Consider the following 21,260-nt stretch of genomic DNA (forward strand, 5'->3'; position numbering starts at 1 on the left):
GTACATTTATTGAATAATAATTATTTTCCTGATGACACTGAAAACCACTAATTTCATATTATTCATATACATATATGTATATATGCATATGTGTGTGTGTGTATATATATATATATATATATATATATATATATACACACATACTTCCCAGGTGGCACTACAGCTTCCCTGGTGGCTCAGATGGTAAAGCATCTGCCTGAATCACAGGAGATCTGGGTTCAATCCCTGGGTCAGGAAAATCCCCTGTACTCTTGCCTGGAAAATTCCATGGTCTGAGAAGCCTGGTGGGCTACAGTCCATGTATCCACAAAGAGTCGGACACAACTGAGCGACTTCACTTTCACTTCCAGGTGGCATTAGTGGTAAAGATCTTGCATGCCAATATAGAAGACATAAGAGACATGGGTTTGATCCCTGGGTTGCATTGAGAAGATCCCCTAGAAGAGGGAGGGAATACTCCAGTATTCTTACCTGGAGAATCCCATAAACAGAAGAGCCTGGAGAAGTGCAGTTCACAGGGTATCAAAGAGGTGGACAGGACTGAAGTGACTTAGCACAGGATACATATAAAATTCCATATCTTAGCTTTCCATTCCGTTCAACTAATATATACACGAGCCAGTACTACAGTGTTTAAATTACTGCAGTGTTTCAGATATGTTTGCCATATTAAAAAAACTATCCCAAAATTAAATGATTTAAAGCATCATCATTCACTTTATTAATTCAGATTTTTTCATTCAATCTGGAATTTGATAGATAAGTTGGATACTTCAGTCTCAGCATTTCTCTTGAGGTTGTAGTTAGAAATTCAGAGGCTGAAGTCATCGAAAAACTTTCTTCACTCATGTACCTGATATACAGGCTGGAAAGACTTGAAAAGTGGCGATTAGAATAGCTGGTACTTCTTGAGATCATAAGAGTGAGAACCTAATCAAATATAGTGTCTTTAAAAACTGAGCCCACTCTCTCATGTTTGCTTGGAGGAAAGACCCTGTGAGGCTGAATGCCGAAAAATTGATGCTTTTGAACTGTGGTGCTACAGAAGACTCTTGAGAGTCCCTTGGACTACAAAGAGATCAAACCAGTCAATCCTAAAGGAAACCAACCCTGAGTATTTATCTGAAGCACTGATCCTGAAGCTGAAGCTCCAATACTTTGGCCACCTGATGTGAAGAGCTGACTTACTGGAAAACACTCTGATGCTGGGAAAGACTGAGGGCAGGAGGAAAAGGGGATGACAGAGGGTGAATGGTTGGATGGTTCATCACCAACTCAATGGACTTGAGTCTGAGTAAACTCTGGAAGAAGGTGAAGGACAAGGAAGCCTGGCATGCTTCAGCCCATGGGGTCACAAAGAGTTGGACATGACTTAGAGACTGAAAAATAACAACCTGTGATGATGGATTGCAGGTGGCCATCTGCAAGTGGGGAAAAAAAGTGTTCACCAGCTTCCAACCCTGAAATCACCTTGATCTGGGACTTCCAACTTCCAGAACTGTGAAAAAACATTTGTCAGTATTTTAAGCTACAGTCTATAGTATTTTGTTAAGGCAAACCAAACTGGCTAAAATGATGGTTGATAACAAGGCTGCTGCTGATGTATAATACAGGTTTGCTGAACAGAGGTCTGAATTGAATCTGATTCAATTCAGGAAAAAAAAAAAAAAAAGGGAAAACACACACACACACACACACACACACACCCTCCAATCCAATCACCAGAGATGTAGATAACCAGATCTTTGAATAAAGGAGACATAAGATATTTTCCAAATAGGAAAAGGAGTATGTCAAGGCTGTATATTGTCACTCTGCTTATTTAACTTTTTTGCAGAGTACATCATGAGAAACGCTGGGCTGGAAGAAGCACAAGCTGGAATCAAGATTGCCATGAGAAATATCAATAACCTCAGATATGCAGATGACACCACCCTTATGGCAGAAAGTGAAGAGGAAATAAAAAACCTCTTAATGAAAGTGAAAGAGGAGAGTGAAAAAGTTGGCTTAAAGCTCAACATTCAGAAAACGAAGATCATGGCATCCAGTCCCATCACTTCATGGGAAATAGATGGGGAAACAGTGTCAGACTTTATTTTTTTGGGCTCCAAAATCACTGCAGATGGTGACTGCAGCCATGAAATTAAAAGACACTTACTCCTTGAAAGAAAAGTTATGACCAACCTAGATAGAATGTTCAAAAGCAGAGACATTACTTTGCCAACAAAGGTCCGCCTAGTCAAGGCTATGGTTTTTCCAGTGGTCATGTATGGATGTGAGAGTTAGACTATGAAGAAAGCTGAGTGCTGAAGAATTGATACTTTTGAACTGTGGTGTTGGAGAAGACTCTTGAGAGTCCCTTGGACTGCAAGGAGATCCAACCAGTCCACTCTGAAGGAGATCAGCCCTGGGTGTTCTTTGGAGGGAATAATGCTAAAGCTGAAGCTCCAGTACTTTGGCCACCTCATGTGAAGAGTTGACTCATTAGAAAAGTCTGTGATGCTGGGAGGGATTGGGGGCAGGAGGGAAAGGGGACGATAGAGGATGAGGTGGCTGGAAGGCATCACCGACTTGATGGATGTGAGTTTGGATGAACTCCAGGAGTTGGTGATGGACAGGGAGGCCTGGCGTGCTGTGATTCATGGGGTCGCAGAGTCGGACACAACTGAGCAACTGAACTGAACTGAAGATATTTTTGAATAAGAACCTTGTAATATCACCATCATACATCAGGTAGATCTTCAATCTAATCTTTCTCTGAGGGATCTGAGGTCACTGACCAGAGTGTAATTTTGATCAGGAAAAATCAGTTCCATTCAGTCGCTCAGTCATGTCTGACTTCTTGAGAAGCCATGAACTCAGGACACCAGGCTTCCCTGTCCATCACCAACTCCCAGAGCTTGCTCAAACTTATGTCCATCCAGTCAGTGAAGCCATCCAGCCATCTCAACCTCTGTTGTCCCCTTCTCCTCCTGCCTTCAATCTTGCCCAACATGAGGGTCTTTTCCAATGAGTCAATTCTTTGCATAAGGTGGCCAAAGTATTGGAGTTTCAGCTTCAACATCAGTCCTTCCAATGAACATTCTGGACTGATTTCCTTTAGGATTGACTTATTGGATTGCCTTGCAGTTCAAGGAACTCCCAAGAGTCTCCTCCAACACCACAGTTAAAAAATATCAATTTTTTGCTGCTCAGCTTTCTTTATAGTCCAATTCTCATATCCATACTTGACTACTGGAAAAACCATAGCTTTTACTAGATGGACCTTTGTTGGCAATGTAATGTCTTTGTTTTTTAATATATTGTCTAGGTTTGTCATAGCTTTTCTTCCAAGGAGCAAGCGTCTTTTGCAGTCACCATCTGCAGTGGTTTTGGAGCCCAAAATGGTGAAGTCTGTCACTGTTTCCATTGTTTTCCCATCTATTTGCATTGAAGTGATGGGACAAGATGCCACGATCTTAGTTTTCTGAATATTGAGTTTTAAGCCAACGTTTGCACCCTCCACTTTCACTTTCACCAAGAAGCTCTTTAGTTCTTCTACTGGAAATTAGTTGAAGTAGATACTTTTTTTTTTTTTTTTTTTGATAAATTTAATGCCTTTTATTGCCATACCTCATTTTACTGTGCTTTGTTTAGTGAGCTTTATAGATACATGTTGTTTTTTTTTTTCCTTGTTAATTTTCTGTTTAGTGGATCTATCCATAAGTGTGAGTGGGGTATTAAAGTCGCCCACTATTATTGTGTTATTGTTAATTTCTCCTTTCATACTTGTTAGGATTTGTCTTACATACTGCGGTGCTCCCATGTTGGGTGGATATATATTTATAATTGTTATATCTTCTTCTTGGATTGATCCTTTGATCATTATGTAGTGACCTTCTTTGTCTCTTTTCACAGCCTTTGTTTTAAAGTCTAATTTATCTGATATGAGTATTGTGACTCCTGCTTTCTTTTGGTCCCAATTTGCATGGAAAATCTTTTTCCAGCCCTTCACTTTCAGTCTGTATGTGTCCCCTGTTTTGAGGTGGGTCTCTTGTAAACAACATATATAGGGGTCTTGTTTTTGTATCCATTCAGCCAGTCTTTGTCTTTTGGTTGGGGCATTCAACCCATTTACGTTTAAGGTAATTACTGATAAGTATGATCCCGTTGCCATTTACTTTATTGTTTTGGGTTCGAGTTTATACACCGTTTTTGTGTTTCCTGTCTAGAGAATATCCTTTAGTATTTGTTGGAGAGCTGGTTTGGTGGTGCAGAATTCTCTCAGCTTTTGCTTGTCTGAAAAGCTTTTGATTTCTCCTTCATACTTGAATGAGATCCTTGCTGGGTACAATAATCTGGGCTGTAGGTTATTTTCTTTCATCATTTTAAGTATGTCTTGCCATTCCCTCCTGGCTTGAAGAGTTTCTATTGAAAGATCAGCTGTTATCCTTATGGGAATTCCCTTGTGTGTTATTTGTTGTTTTTCCCTTGCTGCTTTTAATATTTGTTCTTTGTGTTTGATCTTTGTTAATTTGATTAATATATGTCTTGGGGTGTTTCTCCTTGGGTTTATCCTGTTTGGGACTCTCTGGGTTTCTTGGACTTGGGTGATTATTTCCTTCCCCATTTTAGGGAAGTTTTCAACTATTATCTCCTCAAGTATTTTCTCATGGTCTTTCTTTTTGTCTTCTTCTTCTGGAACCCCTATGATTCGAATGTTGTAGCGTTTAATATTGTCCTGGAGGTCTCTGAGATTGTCCTCATTTCTTTTAATTCATTTTTCTTTTATCCTCTCTGATTCATTTATTTCTACCATTCTATCTTCTAATTCACTAATCCTATCTTCTGCCTCTGTTATTCTACTATTTGTTGGCTCCAGAGTGTTTTTAATTTCATTTATTGCATTATTCATTATATATTGACTCTTTTTTATTTCTTCTAGGTCCTTGTTAAACCTTTCTTGCATCTTCTCAATCCTTGTCTCCAGGCTATTTATCTGTGATTCCATTTTAATTTCAAGATTTTGGATCAATTTCACTATCATTATTTGGAATTCTTTATCAGGTAGATTCCCTATCTCTTCCTCTTTTGTTTGGTTTGGTGGGCATTTATCCTGTTCCTTTATCTGCTGGGTATTCCTCTGTCTCTTCATCTTGTTTAAATTGCTGAGTTTGGGAGTCCTTTCTGTATTCTGGCAGTTTGTGGAGTTCTCTTTATTGTGGCGTTTCCTCGCTGTGTGTGGGTATGTCGAGGTGGCTTGTCAAGGTTTCCTGGTTAGGGAAGCTTGTGTCAGTGTTCTGGTGGGTGGAGCTGTATTTCTTCTCTTTGTTCAGTCGCGCTATGGGGAGGGAGGGAGGGATGCTGCAAACAAATGACACTGGCGTGCGCTCGCAGTGCCTCAGCCACACTGGGTCTGCCCCCGCTCACAGCGCGTGTAGCCTCCCTGCCCACACTGCTCAGGCTCTAGGTTGTTCCGCCGGGAACAATCCGAGGCTGGCCCTGGGTTGCATGCACCTCCCAGGTCCAAGCCGCTCAGGTTCAGGCACTCAGGTAGTCCTCAGAGGCGCAGACTCAGTTGGGGCTGCGTTTTGTGCTCTTCCCAGGTCCGAGCAGCTCAGGTGATGAGGTGTTTGGCGAGCGCCAATGCTGCGACTTATCGCCTCCCCGCCACTTGGTTATCTGGGTGTAAAACCGGCGCACCTTCTCAGGCAGATGTTGACCGTCCAGACCGCCAATAAGTTTTAGTTAGCAAAGAAGCCAGTTTTATAGATAATGTCTCTCTGGGGCTGCGATTGCCCCCTTCCGGCTCTGGCTGCCTGTCACCGGAGGGGGAAGGTTTGCAGCCGGCTACCTCTGTTTAGTCCTTTGTTCCGTGTGCGGGCTGGCGGTGTCTTAGGTTAGGGCTGGCTTTTCGCATGGTAGATATCCCACAGTCTGGTTTGCTAGCCCAAATTATTTCGCTCAGATAGTGCTCAGGGTATTCAGGCCAGATTCTTACTCTCAGCGATGCAGCCCGCGCCGCGCCTCCCTACCCAGCCCCCGCTTGCTAATGGCGGATGCAGGCATCTGCGCTGCTTCTCCGCTGGAGGAGTTACTGTAGGGCTCGCAATCTGCGAGTTTTAATTGTTTATTTATTTTTTCTCCCTGTTATGTTGTCCTCTGTGCTTCCAAAGCTCGGCACGGATTGGGCAGTGAGAAGGTTTCCTGGTGTTTGGAAACTTCTCTCTTTTTAAGACTCCCTTCCCGGGACGGAACTCCGTCCCTTTCTCTTTTGTCTCTTTTATTGTCTTTAATATTTTTTCCTACCTCCTTTCGAGGAGTTGGGTTGCTTTTCTGGGTGCCTGGTGTCCTCTGCCGGCATTCAGAAGTTGTTTTGTGGAATTTACTTGACGTTTAAATGCTCTTTTGATGAATTTGTGGGGGAGAAAGTGTTTTCCCCATCCTACTCCTCCGCCATCTTGGCGCCTTCCCCCTGAAGTAGATTCTAAGCTAAAGCTCACTGCTGGTTGCCAGAATGCCACTGATCTCCACTGATCAGAAAGCAAATTGATGGTCTTTGTAACAAATAGGCTGTCATATTTTATTCCAGAAAAGATGGGTTTATTTCAGATCAACAGGAATTGCAACTGGCGACCTTGTCAAGAACAGGGAAACTTGGCGTGCTGCAGTTCATGGGGTTTGCAAAGAGCCAGACATGACTTAGTGACAGAACAACATCAACCACGGGAAACCATCTGCAATTTTTCCCAAGGCAAGGGAAGGAGAATGCTTTTAGAGAAGGGAAAATAGAGTTAAGGGGTGGGGAACTAGTAAATAAAGAGCCTGTAGCTTTTCCTTGGTTAAGCCCTTGCCAGCAAAGAGGAGCATTTCTTCCCCTTCTTTTGTTCTGTTATGTTATAGGGCATAATTGTTCCCCATTCTGGTTTCCCAGTTCCATTTAATTAAGTATTTGTTTATTTATTTATTTTAATGTGAGATAATGTTGGCCCAAAGCTCTCCTAGTGGGTCAGTTCTGAATATCTAGTAGAATACATGTATTCTAAAGAAGGCGTACATTTCTGTATTGACTCCTTGGTGCTTGAGCAGTTTTCATAGTGACTGAATAGAAGTATTTGGAACTAATTTATTGTTTCACATTGGTAAGCAAAAAGCAGCACTACATTGCTGCTTTTTTTTTTTTTTTTTTGCTGCTTTTTTGCATTGTTGTGCAACCAAAGAGATTTGATGAATGCAGGGACTAAGTCTTATCATGTTCCCATCTAAGTTACTTGTTTGGTTTAGGAATCAAATGAACAGACTGGCTAAGTCAGTGTGGAAACTGGAAGCTTTAACAAAAAATTCTGTATTACTAATCTTTACTTTGTATTACTTTTCTTTATATGAGTAAATCCTATAAGAGTGTCAAAAGATGTATTTTTGTATCTCTTGTATTCATATTTTGTATCTCTAAATATATTTAATTCACTCTTCAGATCTTACTTGGGAAAAAAAAAAAAAAAACATGAAGTTCATAGAAGTGATGGTATCGATCATTCGGGCATGTCTTTTGTTTTAATTACTCAGTAACAAGTGGGAATATCTGCTATTCCATGCAGGGAGAAGATAAAACAGGTTAGAATTTAATGAAAACAATTCTTGATTTTAAACTGCTTGAACAAAATATGCAATTTTAGAAATGTTTCTTTCTTTGATAGGTCTCAGTTTTTCCATATGCAAAACAAAAAGAGTGAATAACTTTCAAATAAAGTAATTACTCTCTCATGTTCCTGCTCAGTCACTCATTAGTGGCCCACTCTTTGTGATCCCATGGACTGCAGCCTGCCAGGTTCCTCTTTCTATGGGATTTCTCAGGCAAGAAAACTGGAGAGGGTTGTCATTTCCTTCTCCAGAGGATCTTCCCACTCAGGAATTGAAATTGAGTCTCACGCATTGGCAAGCAGACTCTTTACCACTGAGACCCCAGGGAGCTCAAAACCTTACCTGCTCACTGTGGTGACTATGATATACAGCCAGACTTCACACACTCTGTGAAGTATTCTTTCCTGGTCTTCTTGTCATTGGCAGACACCTGCTATTCCTCTTCAAAATCCTTAAAATGCTCACAGATTTGCTCTCTGATTCAAAAGTTGTGTAATTCAGAGACTTCCCTGGTGATCTAGTGATTAAGACCCCACACTTTCACTCCAGACTCGTGGGATTCGATCCTTGGTCTGAGAACTAAGATCTCACATGCTGCAATCCAGAGCCAAAAAAAAAAAGAAAAGAAAATCTGTCTAATTCAGTGGTTGAAGGTAACAGGATTGTGGAAGAGGAATAGCAGGTTGTCTGTGACAGTGCCAATGTAGGTGATAAGTAACATCAAAAACAGTATTCTTTGCATCTAGGGATTCTGTGCAGGTCCCATTAGAATGAATTCAGTCACTTTCATTGTATCTTCTTTCATTTCAGTGATATGATGAATTCAGAAGTGGAGACTTAATGAAATAAGACAATGTTTTCAACACCAAGATGATAAGAAGTTAATGCTTTGGGTTTTCAGATATGACCAAAACATTTCAGTAATAAGAGAATGTTTTTTCCCATGGTATGCAAGAGGAAAATAAACTTGTTACTTTTTCCATTTCACTGACATATTATTTATTTATTACTGTTTTTTTAATTTTTTAAATTTTATTTTATTTTTAACCTTTACATAATTGTATTAGTTTTGCCAAATATCAAAATGAATCCATCACAGGCATACATGTGCTCCCCATCCTGAACCCTCCTCCCTCCTCCCTCCCCATACCATCCCTCTGGGTCGTCCCCGTGCACTAGCCCCAAGCATCCAGTATCATGCATTGAACCTGGACTGGTTGGAGGCTAATTACTTTACAATATTGTCATCATTTTTGCCATACATTGACATGAATCAGCCACAGGTGTACATGTGTCCCCCATCCCGAATGCCCCTCCCACCTCCCTCTCCATCCCATCCCTCTGGGTTGTCCCAGTGCACCGGTTTTGGGTGTTTTGTTTCCTGCATCAAATTTGGACTGGTGATCTATTTCACATATGGTAATATACATGTTTCAATGATATTCTCTAAAATCATCCCACCCTTGCCTTCTCTCACTGACATTATTTCATTTTTTAAAATTTTTAATCAGAAAATAATTGCTTTACTATGTTGTGTTAGTTTCTGCCATACAACAACATGTATCAACCTTAAGTATACATATAGCTCCTCTCTTTTTGCCTCTCTCTTAATCCCCCCATGATCTCACCCCTCTGGGTCATCATAGAGCACCAGGCTGAGGTCCCTGTGTTATACAACTTCCCACTAGTTATATATTTTTAAGCATGGTAATGTATATATTTCAACGCTACTCTCTCAATTTGTCCCACCATTTTCTTCCCACATTGTGTCTACAAATTCTTTCTCTATGTCTGTGTCTCTATTCCTGTATTGCAAATAAGTTGATTAGTACTGATTTCCTAGATTCCATATCCAAGACATGGAATTAACATAGATGTCTATTGATAGATGAATGAATAAATAAGTTTTGATACATATACACAATAGAATATTTCTCAGCCATAAAAAGGAATGGATTTGAGTCAATTGAACTGAGATGGATGAACCTAGAGCCTGTTATACAGAGTGAAGTAAGTCAGAAAGAGAAAAACAAATATCAGAGCGAACTTTTAAGGCTGTTTTATTCAGCTTATTATGAGGCTTAGTATGCTCAAGTCCTTCTTGTACACCTTCTGACAAGTGGCCCTTGGGTCTTTGCTGGAGGACATCCAGGCGCAGAGAGCTTACCATGTAATAACCTGGTTGCTTCTCAGCCAGTAAGAATAGTGAAAAACACTTCAGATATTAAAGGTACTTGTGCAGCTGTTTGTTCTGGTTCGGCACACTGTTAATACAAAGATGAAGTCTAACTCGCCCTCCTCTTCGACTTTGAAGCCACTTAAATAAGCCTAGGAGACAAGGTCTGGGTCTTGTTCACCACTTTATCACCAGCACTTGCTTCAGGGTCTGACTCATACTGACGTTCAATAAAACTAAGTGAATAGATGAGTTTGTAGGTGCTCATTTCCCCTGTGTTTTCTTTGTTTCTAGCTAACTCCAAGAAAAGCATTTAGTTTCTTAATTCAGGGAAAAGTAAAAGCTGAATAAATGGTTGGAATGTATAAAAATACATAGCTCTTTCACCCATTGAGATCTCTCGCTCTCTCTACTCATCGGTCTTCCTTGGTCTGTTTCAATCAACTCGCTTACCTTCTGGCCAAGAGGTGGCCCTAGCTGAATGAGGACAGGTGAGAAGGAAAAAAAAAAAAAAAGAATGTCATGATGTTTACTGTCCTGGTTCCCTGTTGTGGTTTGTCAAAGTCTGAATGCCTTTAACTGAGGCTGTTCCATTTTGAATGAGCCTTCTAAGTTCCTAAGGTCTTCCTCTTCCCTTGGGTAAAATTGTCACTGATTATGACAATTCATTGTACACTATTTAAGCTGATGTGAAAAGGTCGAGTTGTTCTCAAATGGAAACAAAAACATTGTATAATTAAAATTTAGTGTTCTTATTTAGTAATAAGTTGGAGGATAAGAAATATTAAATAACTAAATCATAGAACATGGAAGTCAGCATTGGGCCCAAATACTCTTATTCCATATCCTGTGATCTTTACATTATACAGAATTCCTTTGTGTTGACATTAGATGAGGTTTCTTCTATAAAAGCAAAAATATTTTTTTTATTATATGCCATAGGAAGTGACACTTCATTAGGTTAACAATTACTAGGAGCACTTACATGCTTTTTCCTTTTTTTTCCCAAAAGCATCCAGTAAGATGGTTGAAAAAACAGTATCACTGTTAGAAAGTTGGCATTGCACTTAATTCCTTGAAAATTGATTCCTCTTTGAAAACTGCTTTGGAGATTATTTGTAAGGAATGTATATATATTTTTTAAAAAAAGAATGGGCATCATTACTGTACATTTAACCAAGGAAAATACATCTTGGCTAAATAAACTATCTCAGCTTCCTTGGTGGCTCAGTGGTAAAGAATCTACCCCCAATGTAGGAGATTTGGGTTTGATCCCTGGGTTGGGAAGATCCCCTGGAGAAGGAAATGGCAGCTCACTCTGGTATTCTTGTCTGGAGAATTCCATGGACAGAGGAGGCTGGCAGGCTACCATCCATGCAAAGAGTCGGACAAAACTGAGAAACTAACTTATAAGACTTTGTTGAAAATTAATTTTGCATCTTTTAAAAAATGAAGTCAATCAGCTATCAAATTACAAATATATATGTCATGGAGGGGATTATAGTCTCCTCTTTTGTTGGAAATGCCCAACCTCTTACTACATAGGTACGGTATACTTTATTGAAGAAATCAATGGACATCATGATGTAACAATATTCAGCAAACATATTTTGGCTATGGAAACATGGTGGAGAGTAAAACCACTAGCTTTAGTATCAGGAGTGATGAGGTTTATTTCACACTATGCCATTATGCTCTTCTTTAGCCTTAAACAGTTTTCCCCATTTTTACAAGTAGTTTACCTAGGTAAATTGCAGTGTGTTTTCAATTTTTGTGATTCTGGCCAAGCCAGTGTATTTATTGCCATAAATATTGTTATATTTGCCTCTACTTAAATTAGAAATAAAACAGGAAGGTTTATGAGACCACAGTCCACCTTCCAAAACCTTTCCATTACTGGTAAACAACTTAGAAGATGTCTTTTTGAGATGAAAATGCCTTTTTGAACTGGACTAAAAGAATATGGACTTTGCACTTTTTTTTTTTTTTTAAGCATTGCTTACTATCAGGCTAGTCTTTGGATTTAATGTGATGGGAAATGGCAAGGTGACCCAACATGCTATGTCTTGGTCATCTATTTTCTTTTTTGTTTGTTTGCTTTTAATATTTATTTATTTTTTATACTGGTTGCATGGGATCTTTTTTGCTGTGTAGGGGACCTTTAGTTGTGCATGTGAACACGTAGTTATTATATGCATATTAGATCTAGTTCCCTGACAAGATATTGAACCCTGGACCCCTGCATTCATTATTCAGAGTCTTAGCCACTGGACCAACAAGGAAGCCCCTAGCTCTGCTCTTGAGTGCTTTGAGAACACTAAACAGCATCTTTGCAAGGTAGGTATTATGATTATCCTTGTTTCACAGATGATGAAGAATAAATTTCAAAAAAAGCAAGTAATCTATCCAATTTCAGAGACAAAATCAGTATTCAGATCTGCATCCTTCTAAATCCAAATTTTATTCTTTTCAACCATTTAAAAGGGTATCAGAGAAGTGATAGAATTCTAGCAGGACCTCTCTTGTTTTGTAGTAAGTAAAAAGTTTTCCATAGTAATTACATACTTTCATAATGTGCATTTATATAGAAGCAATTGGTTCTCAGAAAGTTATATGGCCTACTATATAAGATGATATCTAAGATGGTGTGGAATATAAAATAGAAAGAAGACACTTATCAATATCCTCTTAATGTATTTTTAGCACAACTGATATTGAAAATTATATTGGATTTCTTAGTCTCTTGGGAAACATTAGAGATTATAAAAATTATCAAATTTATGGGGAAAAAATTGAGATGTTTTCAAATGGTCACAACATTACAAAATTAAAGTTTAGTGTTCTTATTTACAGAAAAGACATCAGTTCAGAAAGGTTATATAATTAAATCATAGAATATGGAAGTCAGCATAGGATCCAAAATTTTAATTCCACATCTTCGGATCTTTCATTATACAGAATTCCTGGGACTTGGTATATAATTATGATTTAGTATATAAAAATCCTTTTAATTACATGACATAGGAAGTGACCCTTCATTAAGTCAACAATTATTTGCAAAATTAAATGCAAGATTTCTCTAAAGCACACAGTAAAATATATTTTTAAAACAGTTTTGTTATAGAAAGATAGCTTTATACTTAGTTCCTTGAATCTGAAATCCTCTTTGAAATCTGCTTTAGAATATTATAAGGAATACACATATTAAAAAAATATCATGCTACATTTAATCAAAGAAAGTACTTCTTGACTAAACAATTTACCTATGTTATATGACTTTATTGCAATTAATTTAAAATCTTTTCAAAAATAAATTCTATCAAAATTTAAATGCATAAATATTTCACAGATATGTTTATAATCTCCTTTTTGTTAGAAAAATCCAGCCTCCTACTACGTGGGTACCACAAACTTAATTGAATAAATCAATATACATCATGATGTGAAAATATTTAACAAGAGTATCATGGTAAGGAAAACATGATGGTGAATAACAGAACTAGTGTTAGGATCAGGAGCCATGAGCTTTATTTCTCACTGTGCCATCATATTCTTCCTTAACCTTGAATAGTTTTCCCCATTTCTATGAGTAGTTTACCGAGGTAAATTGCAATGATGTTCCAAAATTTTGTTGTCCTGGCAAAACCAATACACTTACTAACATAAATATTGTTATATTTTCTCCTACTTCAATTTGAGTTAAAACTGGAAGGCTTATGAGACCACAGTCCACCTCCCAAAATCTTTCCATTCCTGGTAAACAACTTAAGAGGTGTCCTTCTGGAATGAAAATTTCCTTGGATTAGATTAATACAATATGAGGTCTGCCCTTGAGTGCTTTGTTATTTTGAGAACATATTTCTCTACATATTGGAATGTATGGAGCTGTCATAAGAACACGTTGACAGGTACCTGGTTCTTGTTAAATTTATTCATGAATCTATCAAATGTCTAACTACATCTCATCTACTTTCTTATCAGCAGTGGTAAGATCCAGTATAAATTTTCCTGCTTCCATTCTAGTTAACTCTTCAAGTTTGAGAATCTGTGTGGCTGTCTCTTCAGGGTTCTAAAAAACTTTCTCTTGGGATTTATATTTTGGAAACAAATTTTTCTGGTATGGAGCCAGGAACTCCTCTTTTGAGAAATTATTTTCATATACATCCCTTACCTAAATCTGTTCTGCTTCCATTCCGTGCTTCTGTAGGCACTCAGGAGTTTGGCTAGACAGGTGTAGAAATTCTAAAGCAATCTCTCTGCCCAGCATGTAGCTATTTAAGTAGAGGTTGCCCAACAATCAATGGGCCATTGCGAATGGATTTCAATCATTATGAGGTTGTGAATGATGACTGTGTCAGTACATGCTAAATCTCTGATCTGATTCTGTCTTTCATTCCAGAGCTGGAAAAAATGTTCAAGACATTTTCACAGTGACACTTCAGAGAAATCCATATCATTTATAGTTCTTTAGAGAGTTTCAGACTCTCATTCATGCTGTCTTTGGAATCTGAATCACAAATAGCATTAAAGCACTCTAATATTGGAGTGTCCATTTAAGCTAGGGTTGTCCATGTGATTTCCGTTCTTTTAAATCTCTTTTTCATGACACATGCTGCTCACAGTCACATATTCTCTGGAGTTAATCAAGAGTTATGTACAATTTATTTTCCTTCTTATTAACACAGAAATATTTGAACATGGTGTGTGAATGTGGCTCTACATAGGAATACTTCTGAGTTGGACTGAATTACATTTATTTACCAAATAATTTCAAATACTGGTATTTATTTCCTTCAGTAGATAGTTGAATTGGGCCTTACAGTGGTGGTAACATAATGTGTCAAGCCACTTAAAATAATAACTTTAAGATAAGGGTCATCACCCAGAATTTAATGGCTTGGCCTCTTATTTCTTCTTGGCAGATCACATTTTTATTCCCAGTCTTGTATTTTCTTGTTATAAATTGTGAATATTATTGCCTAATTTTTCTATTTCATATGAATATTAAGGTTAATTTTAAATGAGTGAAAGAAATGTATTTTCCCATCTCTAAGTATAATTAAATAATAGAATCATTTTCATCATTATCATGTTAATCTAATTCCAGAACTCACACAAGAAACAACTATTTTGAAGAGGTACTGAAAACTTCACCTGAAGTGCCAATATTATAATAGTGTTCATAGTTAACACTTAAGATATAATTAAAAACAACATTTTATAATGATTTGAATAATGGGTAGATTAAAAAAACAAATTATTATAATAGAATTTAAATATCAGATTTATCCACTTGAATGTTTAATTTGTACACTACTAAATATTCAGTCTTATTATTAAGCTCATATATTTCAAATACCTAAATTCATAAATGGTCAACAGTTGTTTTTTTTTTTTTCTGTCTCGTCATATTATTTTGTCCTCATGTAGACTCAAAGAGGAGTTCAAAATTAAATATAAGTCACATAAAACAGTTCTTCTCTGTTCAGTTTACCTCATGACAAAATTGAATTGTTGGAAAGGTCTGCTACTGATGATGAAATACCCTTGAGGTCCTATTAGCCATAGATAAGAAACTTTACAGAAATGCCCACAATAGGATATGTGGTCATGCTTTTAAGGTTCATCAAAAGGAACCATTTATAAACCAACAAAGACACTCATTATAGCTGGGATAGTTGGCATTTTCAAATCTTGCAAGTTATTTCTTTGTGAGCTAACAGAAGTTGAGCATGGACTTATATCAGACACACACATAGGTAAGACTTTTTTCCCAAGGAAATCACATAATCAGAGACTTTCAGATTTAAATTGATCTTACAAATCATATTATCACTCATATCCTCACCTGACATTAAACTGTGTCTTTCTCAGCATAGAGTACATCAAGAAAGATATATTCAAGAACAATGCTACTAATTTATGTGGTGGTGGTTTAGTCACTAAGTTGTGTCCAACTTTTGTGACCCCATGGATTATAGCCTGCCAGGCTCCTCTGTCCATGGGATTTTCCAGGCAAGAATACTGGATTGGGTTGCCATTTGTAGAAATATTTTGAAGTCTTTTCTTCTTTACTGATATTTATTTAATGCTATGAGAACAGCTGCCTCCTTGGGAAAGACCCTGATGATGGGAAAGACTGAAGGTAAAGGAGAAAAGGGCAGTAAGAGAATGAAATAGTTGGATGGCATCACTCACTCAATGGATATGAATTTGGGCAAACTCCAGGAGTTAGTGAGGCACAGGAAGGCCTGACTTGCTGTGGTCCATGGGATTGCACAGTTGGACTCGACTCAGCGACTGAACAACAAAAACATATATTTAAATTAGTAAAAAGAGTAGAAATATTAATTAGAAGTAAATTAGAATAATTAAACAATTCATATTTGCATCCAAAATTGTCTCCACTTTATTTTACAATTTAAAAATGTTTCTATGATACTGCACATTTTTTTAAAATTTCTTGAAAAACACATATTATTGAAGCAGATACACTATATTCCAATTATACATTTTTTTTTTACACTATTGAGCATTCCATGGTGGTGGTGGTGGTTTAGTCGCTAAGTCATGTCTGACTCTTGCAATCCCGTGGACTGTAGCCTGTCAGGTTCCTCTGTCCATGGGATTGTCCAGGCAAGAATACTGGAGTGGGTTGCCATTTCCTTCTCCAGGGGATCTTTCCAACCCAAGAATTGACCTCAGGTTTCCTGCATTGCAGGAAGATGATTTACCAACTGAACTATGAACATTCCATGCTGTTTCTACATTTTCCACAGTTCTTAATAATTGTGCTGAGCATATGTGTGAATAAAGATTTTTCTTCTTTAAAAATATTTTCCATTAGTAGTTATTTATAAAGGAGTATTGTGAAATTAAAGAAAATTGAAAAAGTAATTTGTATTTCTTCATAGTACTTTTAAAACACTTTTACTATATTAATTACATCTAACTCTTAATTCATGTCCACTATATCCTTTTCTGATCTGTTGAGGTATCCCACTTCAGAATAAGGGAATACAATGAAGTTACTGCATTTTGGTTCCTCATAAGCATAATATCTGGCTTTTAAACAACTTTTATTGGAGTAGATTTGATTTACAACATTGTATTATTTTTGGATAATTAAAAAGCTCTTTAGGGAAAGACATACTGTTAGCAGAATATATTTTATTGTATTTATGTTTTGTCTTATCTTTTATTTGGGAAATATATTTCTCCCAATTTCTCATTCTGTTAGTAATGCAATATCTTGTAATCAAGAATGATGGGATAATCCAATGGAAAGATAGGGGAAGTAGCTATGAGAATGCAAGTAAGAAAAATATGAAAATTGAGAAGATCATAGCTGTCATGAATGGATGACTGTGGCTGTTTGGTTATGAAATTAAAAGTATTAAGGGCATTTAACAGGGAAACTGCATAAATTTGTGAATAGATGTGCATTTATACACTTAGTAAGTGTTTAATAAATATTTGTTGAATGAGTATACTGTAATAGGTACTTATCTTTTAAAATTTTTTTAATTTATTTTTAATTGGAGGATAATTTCTTTACAACATTGTGTTGGTTTCTGCCATATATCTACATGAATCAGCTGTAGGTATATGTCTGGACATACCTCAAGGGGAGGTAGGTCCCCTCTCTTTTGAACCTCCCTCCCACATCTCACCCTGTCCCACCTCTCCAGATTATCACAGAGCAGGACATTCGAGCTCCCTAGGTCATACAGTAAACTCCTGCTGGCTATCTAATTTTACACGTGGTAATGTGTATGTTTCAATGCTACTGTCTCTATTCATCCCGTCTGCTCCTTCCAGCCTGTATCCACATGTCTGTTCTCCATGTCTGTGTCTCCATTGCTGCCCTGAGAACAGGTGCTTACTTTAAGCAATAGATTTTATCTGTGTTGTGTTAATCTGTGCATATATTTATGTATGTATAGTGCATTGTCTATCTTACTGGCAGATGCTTTCTGTTCTCCACATCAGTTTGTACTTTTAGAACTTTGACAATAAGGACTTGCTCTACTTGAAAGATTCTTTTTACTGAAAATATGTTCAAGAGTTTCTTTTTTTAATTCAAGTCTATTAGAATTTGTAAATTTACTGAATATGACTATGTTAAATTCAATGGGAAATGGAATTTTAAAAATAAAAAATCAATTAACAAAAATTATAATTATCTTTAAAGTAAAAAGACCCAGTAACATACTTTTTCATAGAAGCAATTCAATATTTTCACTTTTACCCAATATGCTGTGTCAGAAACTATTAAACTAGAGTGCAGTTTCCTTTCAAATGTTTATTTTTGTTTCTCATAAAATATAGAGTAATGATAAACAGAGTAATAAATAAAGAACACTTGAATTCCTCCTAGATTTATGGTCTGGCGATTCAGGCATATTCTTACCTATTAGCTGTTAGCAGTGGCGTAGGTGCTCAATCGTGTTCAACTCTTTGTGACCCCATGGACTGTTGCCCTCCAGGCTCCTCTTTCCATGTAATTATACAAGCAAGAATACTAGAGTGGGTTGCCATGCCCTTCTCCAAGGGATCTTCCTGACCCAGGGATCAAACCCAGGTCTCCTGCATTACAGGTTGATTCTTTACAATCAGCATCTAATAGATTTCAGACACTGCCAATGTCATGCTGCTACTATAGTAAGTCAGGAACCACAGTTAAATAGTTTATGTGTTCTCATTGGTGCCAGGTAGAATGTATTATCAGTTACTTACATATATTTTCCTAAAACCTCTGCTTAGATTCGGCTTCTCTGGTGGCTCACGTGGTAAAGAATCTGTGAATCTGCCCACAATATGGGAGACCCAGGTTCAATCCCTGGGTAAAGAAGATCCCCTGGTGAAGGGAATGGCAACCCACTCCAGTATTCTTTCCTGGAGAATTTCGTGGATAGAGGAGTCTGGCAGGGTTACAGTCCATGGGGTCACAAATGAGCCAGACAGAACTGAGCAGATAACATTTTTCTGCTTAGATATTTGTTGACCACCTCTTTCTTTCCACAGTGAGAGCTGTGGGTTCAGATGTAAATTCTCATGGATGAGGGAATAACTGTTACCTGTGTAGATGCATATAAGTATTACATACCATGTGTAATCTCACAGACACAGAGGAAAGCTTGGGAGCACGTGACACTGAGATGACTTAGCAGAGTCACAGGCAGTTAGAACAAGAATGAGAATCCTGACCCCTTGTAGACAGCTCACTGTTTCCTCAATAAAGCACACATCAAATGCTGTCCTATAGCTGTTCTACAGGTGACAGATACTTGATATCTGAAGAGATGACAAGCATAATTTTTTCATCAGTAAGAAAGAATTAAAACAAATACTGGGACTAAACTGTGGGCTTGCTCCACAGTTACAGGGACTGTTCTATTTCTTTTTTTTTTTTTCCCCCACAGGTAAGACTATTTTAGTTTTATTTTATTTAACTTTACAATATTGTATTGGTTTTGCCATATATCAAAATGAATCTGCCACAGGTATACATGTGTTCCCCACCCTGAACCCTCCTCCGTCCTCCCTCCCCATACCATCCCTCTGGGTTGTCCCAGTGCACCAGCCCCAAGCATCCAATATCATGCATCAAACCTGGACTATTACAGAAATTCTAACTATTATTACTTCATGATTAATATGTATCGATCTTTATTCTTTTGTAGGTAACTTAGGCTCAGCAGTTTGTAAGTTCCCAAATGAATCTCTGGATACCTCCCAACAATGTGACTGAATTTGTTCTCTTGGGACTCACACAGAATCCACACTTGCAGAAAATACTCTTTGTTGTCCTTTTACTTGTTTTCCTATTCACGGTGCTGGCCAACCTGCTCATTGTCATCACTATCTCCCTCAGCCCCACACTTTCTACTCCCATGTACTTCTTTCTCATGCACTTGTCCTTCATAGATGCCTCCTTCACATCCGTCACCACCCCCAAAATGGTCATTGACCTGCTGTACCAGAAGAGAACCATCTGTTGGGATGGTTGCCTGACCCAGCTCTTTGTGGGACACTTACTGGGAGGGTCAGAGACCATCGTCCTCACTGTCATGGCCTATGACCGCTACGTGGCCATCTGCAAGCCTCTGCACTACACAGCCATCATGAGACAGGGGCTCTGCCAGCTCCTGGTGGTGGTGACCTGGACCGGGGGCATTCTGCATGCCACTGTGCAGATTCTTTTCACCATGGACTTGACCTTCTGTGGTCCCAACGTCATTGATCACTTCATGTGTGAGTTCTTCTCACTGTTGGAACTTTCCTGCAGCGACACCTACAGGCTTGGAATCGTGGTGGCAGCTAATACAGGGGGCATGTGCTTGCTTATTTTTTTCATGCTGCTCATCTCCTATATAGTCATCCTGAGCTCCCTGAAATCCCATGGCTCTGAAGGACGACACAAAGCCTTCTCTACATGCGGTGCCCACTTTACAGTAGTGGTGCTCTTTTTTGTCCCTTGTATATTCACCTACCTGCGTCCTGTGGCCACTTATCCTGTGGACAAGTTGGTGACTGTGTTCTTTGCAATCCTCTGTCCCATGTTAAATCCTATCATTTACACAGTGAGAAACACAGAGGTGAAAAATGCCATGAGGAGTTTACTGAAGAGGAGAGTAACTTAGGCTGTTCCCGATGACAAAAAAAGTGATTTATACCACATAGGTAGGGTTGTACCTGCTACCAAAAAAAAAAGTAATAATAAATTTTGCAGATCATTACCATAAAAAAGAGCCTCAAAATTAAAATTTGTTGAGTATTTAATTTTTGATAGACATATTTTAGGCATTTTTGATATTATTTGATATACATTCCAGAGACTTCAACATCGGTGTTTTAGCTTCATATTAGGCAATGAGGAGAACAACTATAAAGCCCAGGACTGATGATTGTAGAATATGTCTTTCCTAGAGTCTTACATCTACTTTATTAAAATTTTCATATATGTTACTTATATGAAATCTTTTCATGAGACATTAATCTCAGAACTTCTGTTTTTGCTTGGGCTGTATTAAAGAGATGAGGTATAGAAATTCTTAGATAAACAAATAGTAAAGGGACAATTGAGCAAGGAAATAACATCTGAGCAATTATTTTTTAATATAAATCTAACACAAGAAGAGAGGCATGCACAAAAGGAGCAAATAATAATTCAGTCTAAGTGCTTCCTTGGCACAAAAAATAAGGCAGAAATGTTGAAGTTAGTCTTCATTTACTCTATTTACTTAAATTGTAAATAGTTGTGTGTGGTACATTCAAGTATATAGACAATAAAATTATCTGCAGTCTTAATGACTCATTTGTCTTTGCAGTAGTTGGTGTCAACATGTTGCAGCCTGTCTCATGTGTAACAGTATATTTCAGCACTACAATTTTTTGTCTTCTTTTCGAAAGTTCAAATTATGCTATTTCATTTACAAAAGCAGCAACATTAGTACATTAG

At 37.8% G+C, this 21,260-nt stretch overlaps 1 protein-coding gene across 1 annotated transcript; it reads left to right on the forward strand.

Moving 5' to 3' along the window:
- The first annotated feature begins 19,196 nt into the window (after positions 1–19,196).
- LOC147357221 (olfactory receptor 4C3D-like) lies at positions 19,197–20,559 on the forward strand. Its single transcript, XM_086338240.1, has one exon. The coding sequence runs from the start codon at positions 19,516–19,518 to the stop codon at positions 20,440–20,442; it is 927 nt and encodes a 308-aa protein (XP_086194366.1). The 5' UTR covers positions 19,197–19,515; the 3' UTR covers positions 20,443–20,559.
- The last annotated feature ends 701 nt before the right edge of the window (positions 20,560–21,260 follow it).

The sequence above is a fragment of the Bos grunniens genome, chromosome 15, assembly GCF_055505025.1.
Source record: "Bos grunniens cultivar Pamir isolate PY7600 chromosome 15, Bosgru_T2T1.0, whole genome shotgun sequence".
Taxonomy (NCBI): domain Eukaryota; kingdom Metazoa; phylum Chordata; class Mammalia; order Artiodactyla; family Bovidae; genus Bos; species Bos grunniens.

What these genes read in the sequence shown, in the direction of transcription:
- LOC147357221 (XM_086338240.1), top strand. Translation starts at nt 19,516, where the DNA reads ATGAATCTCTGGATACCTCCCAACAATGTGACTGAATTTGTTCTCTTG.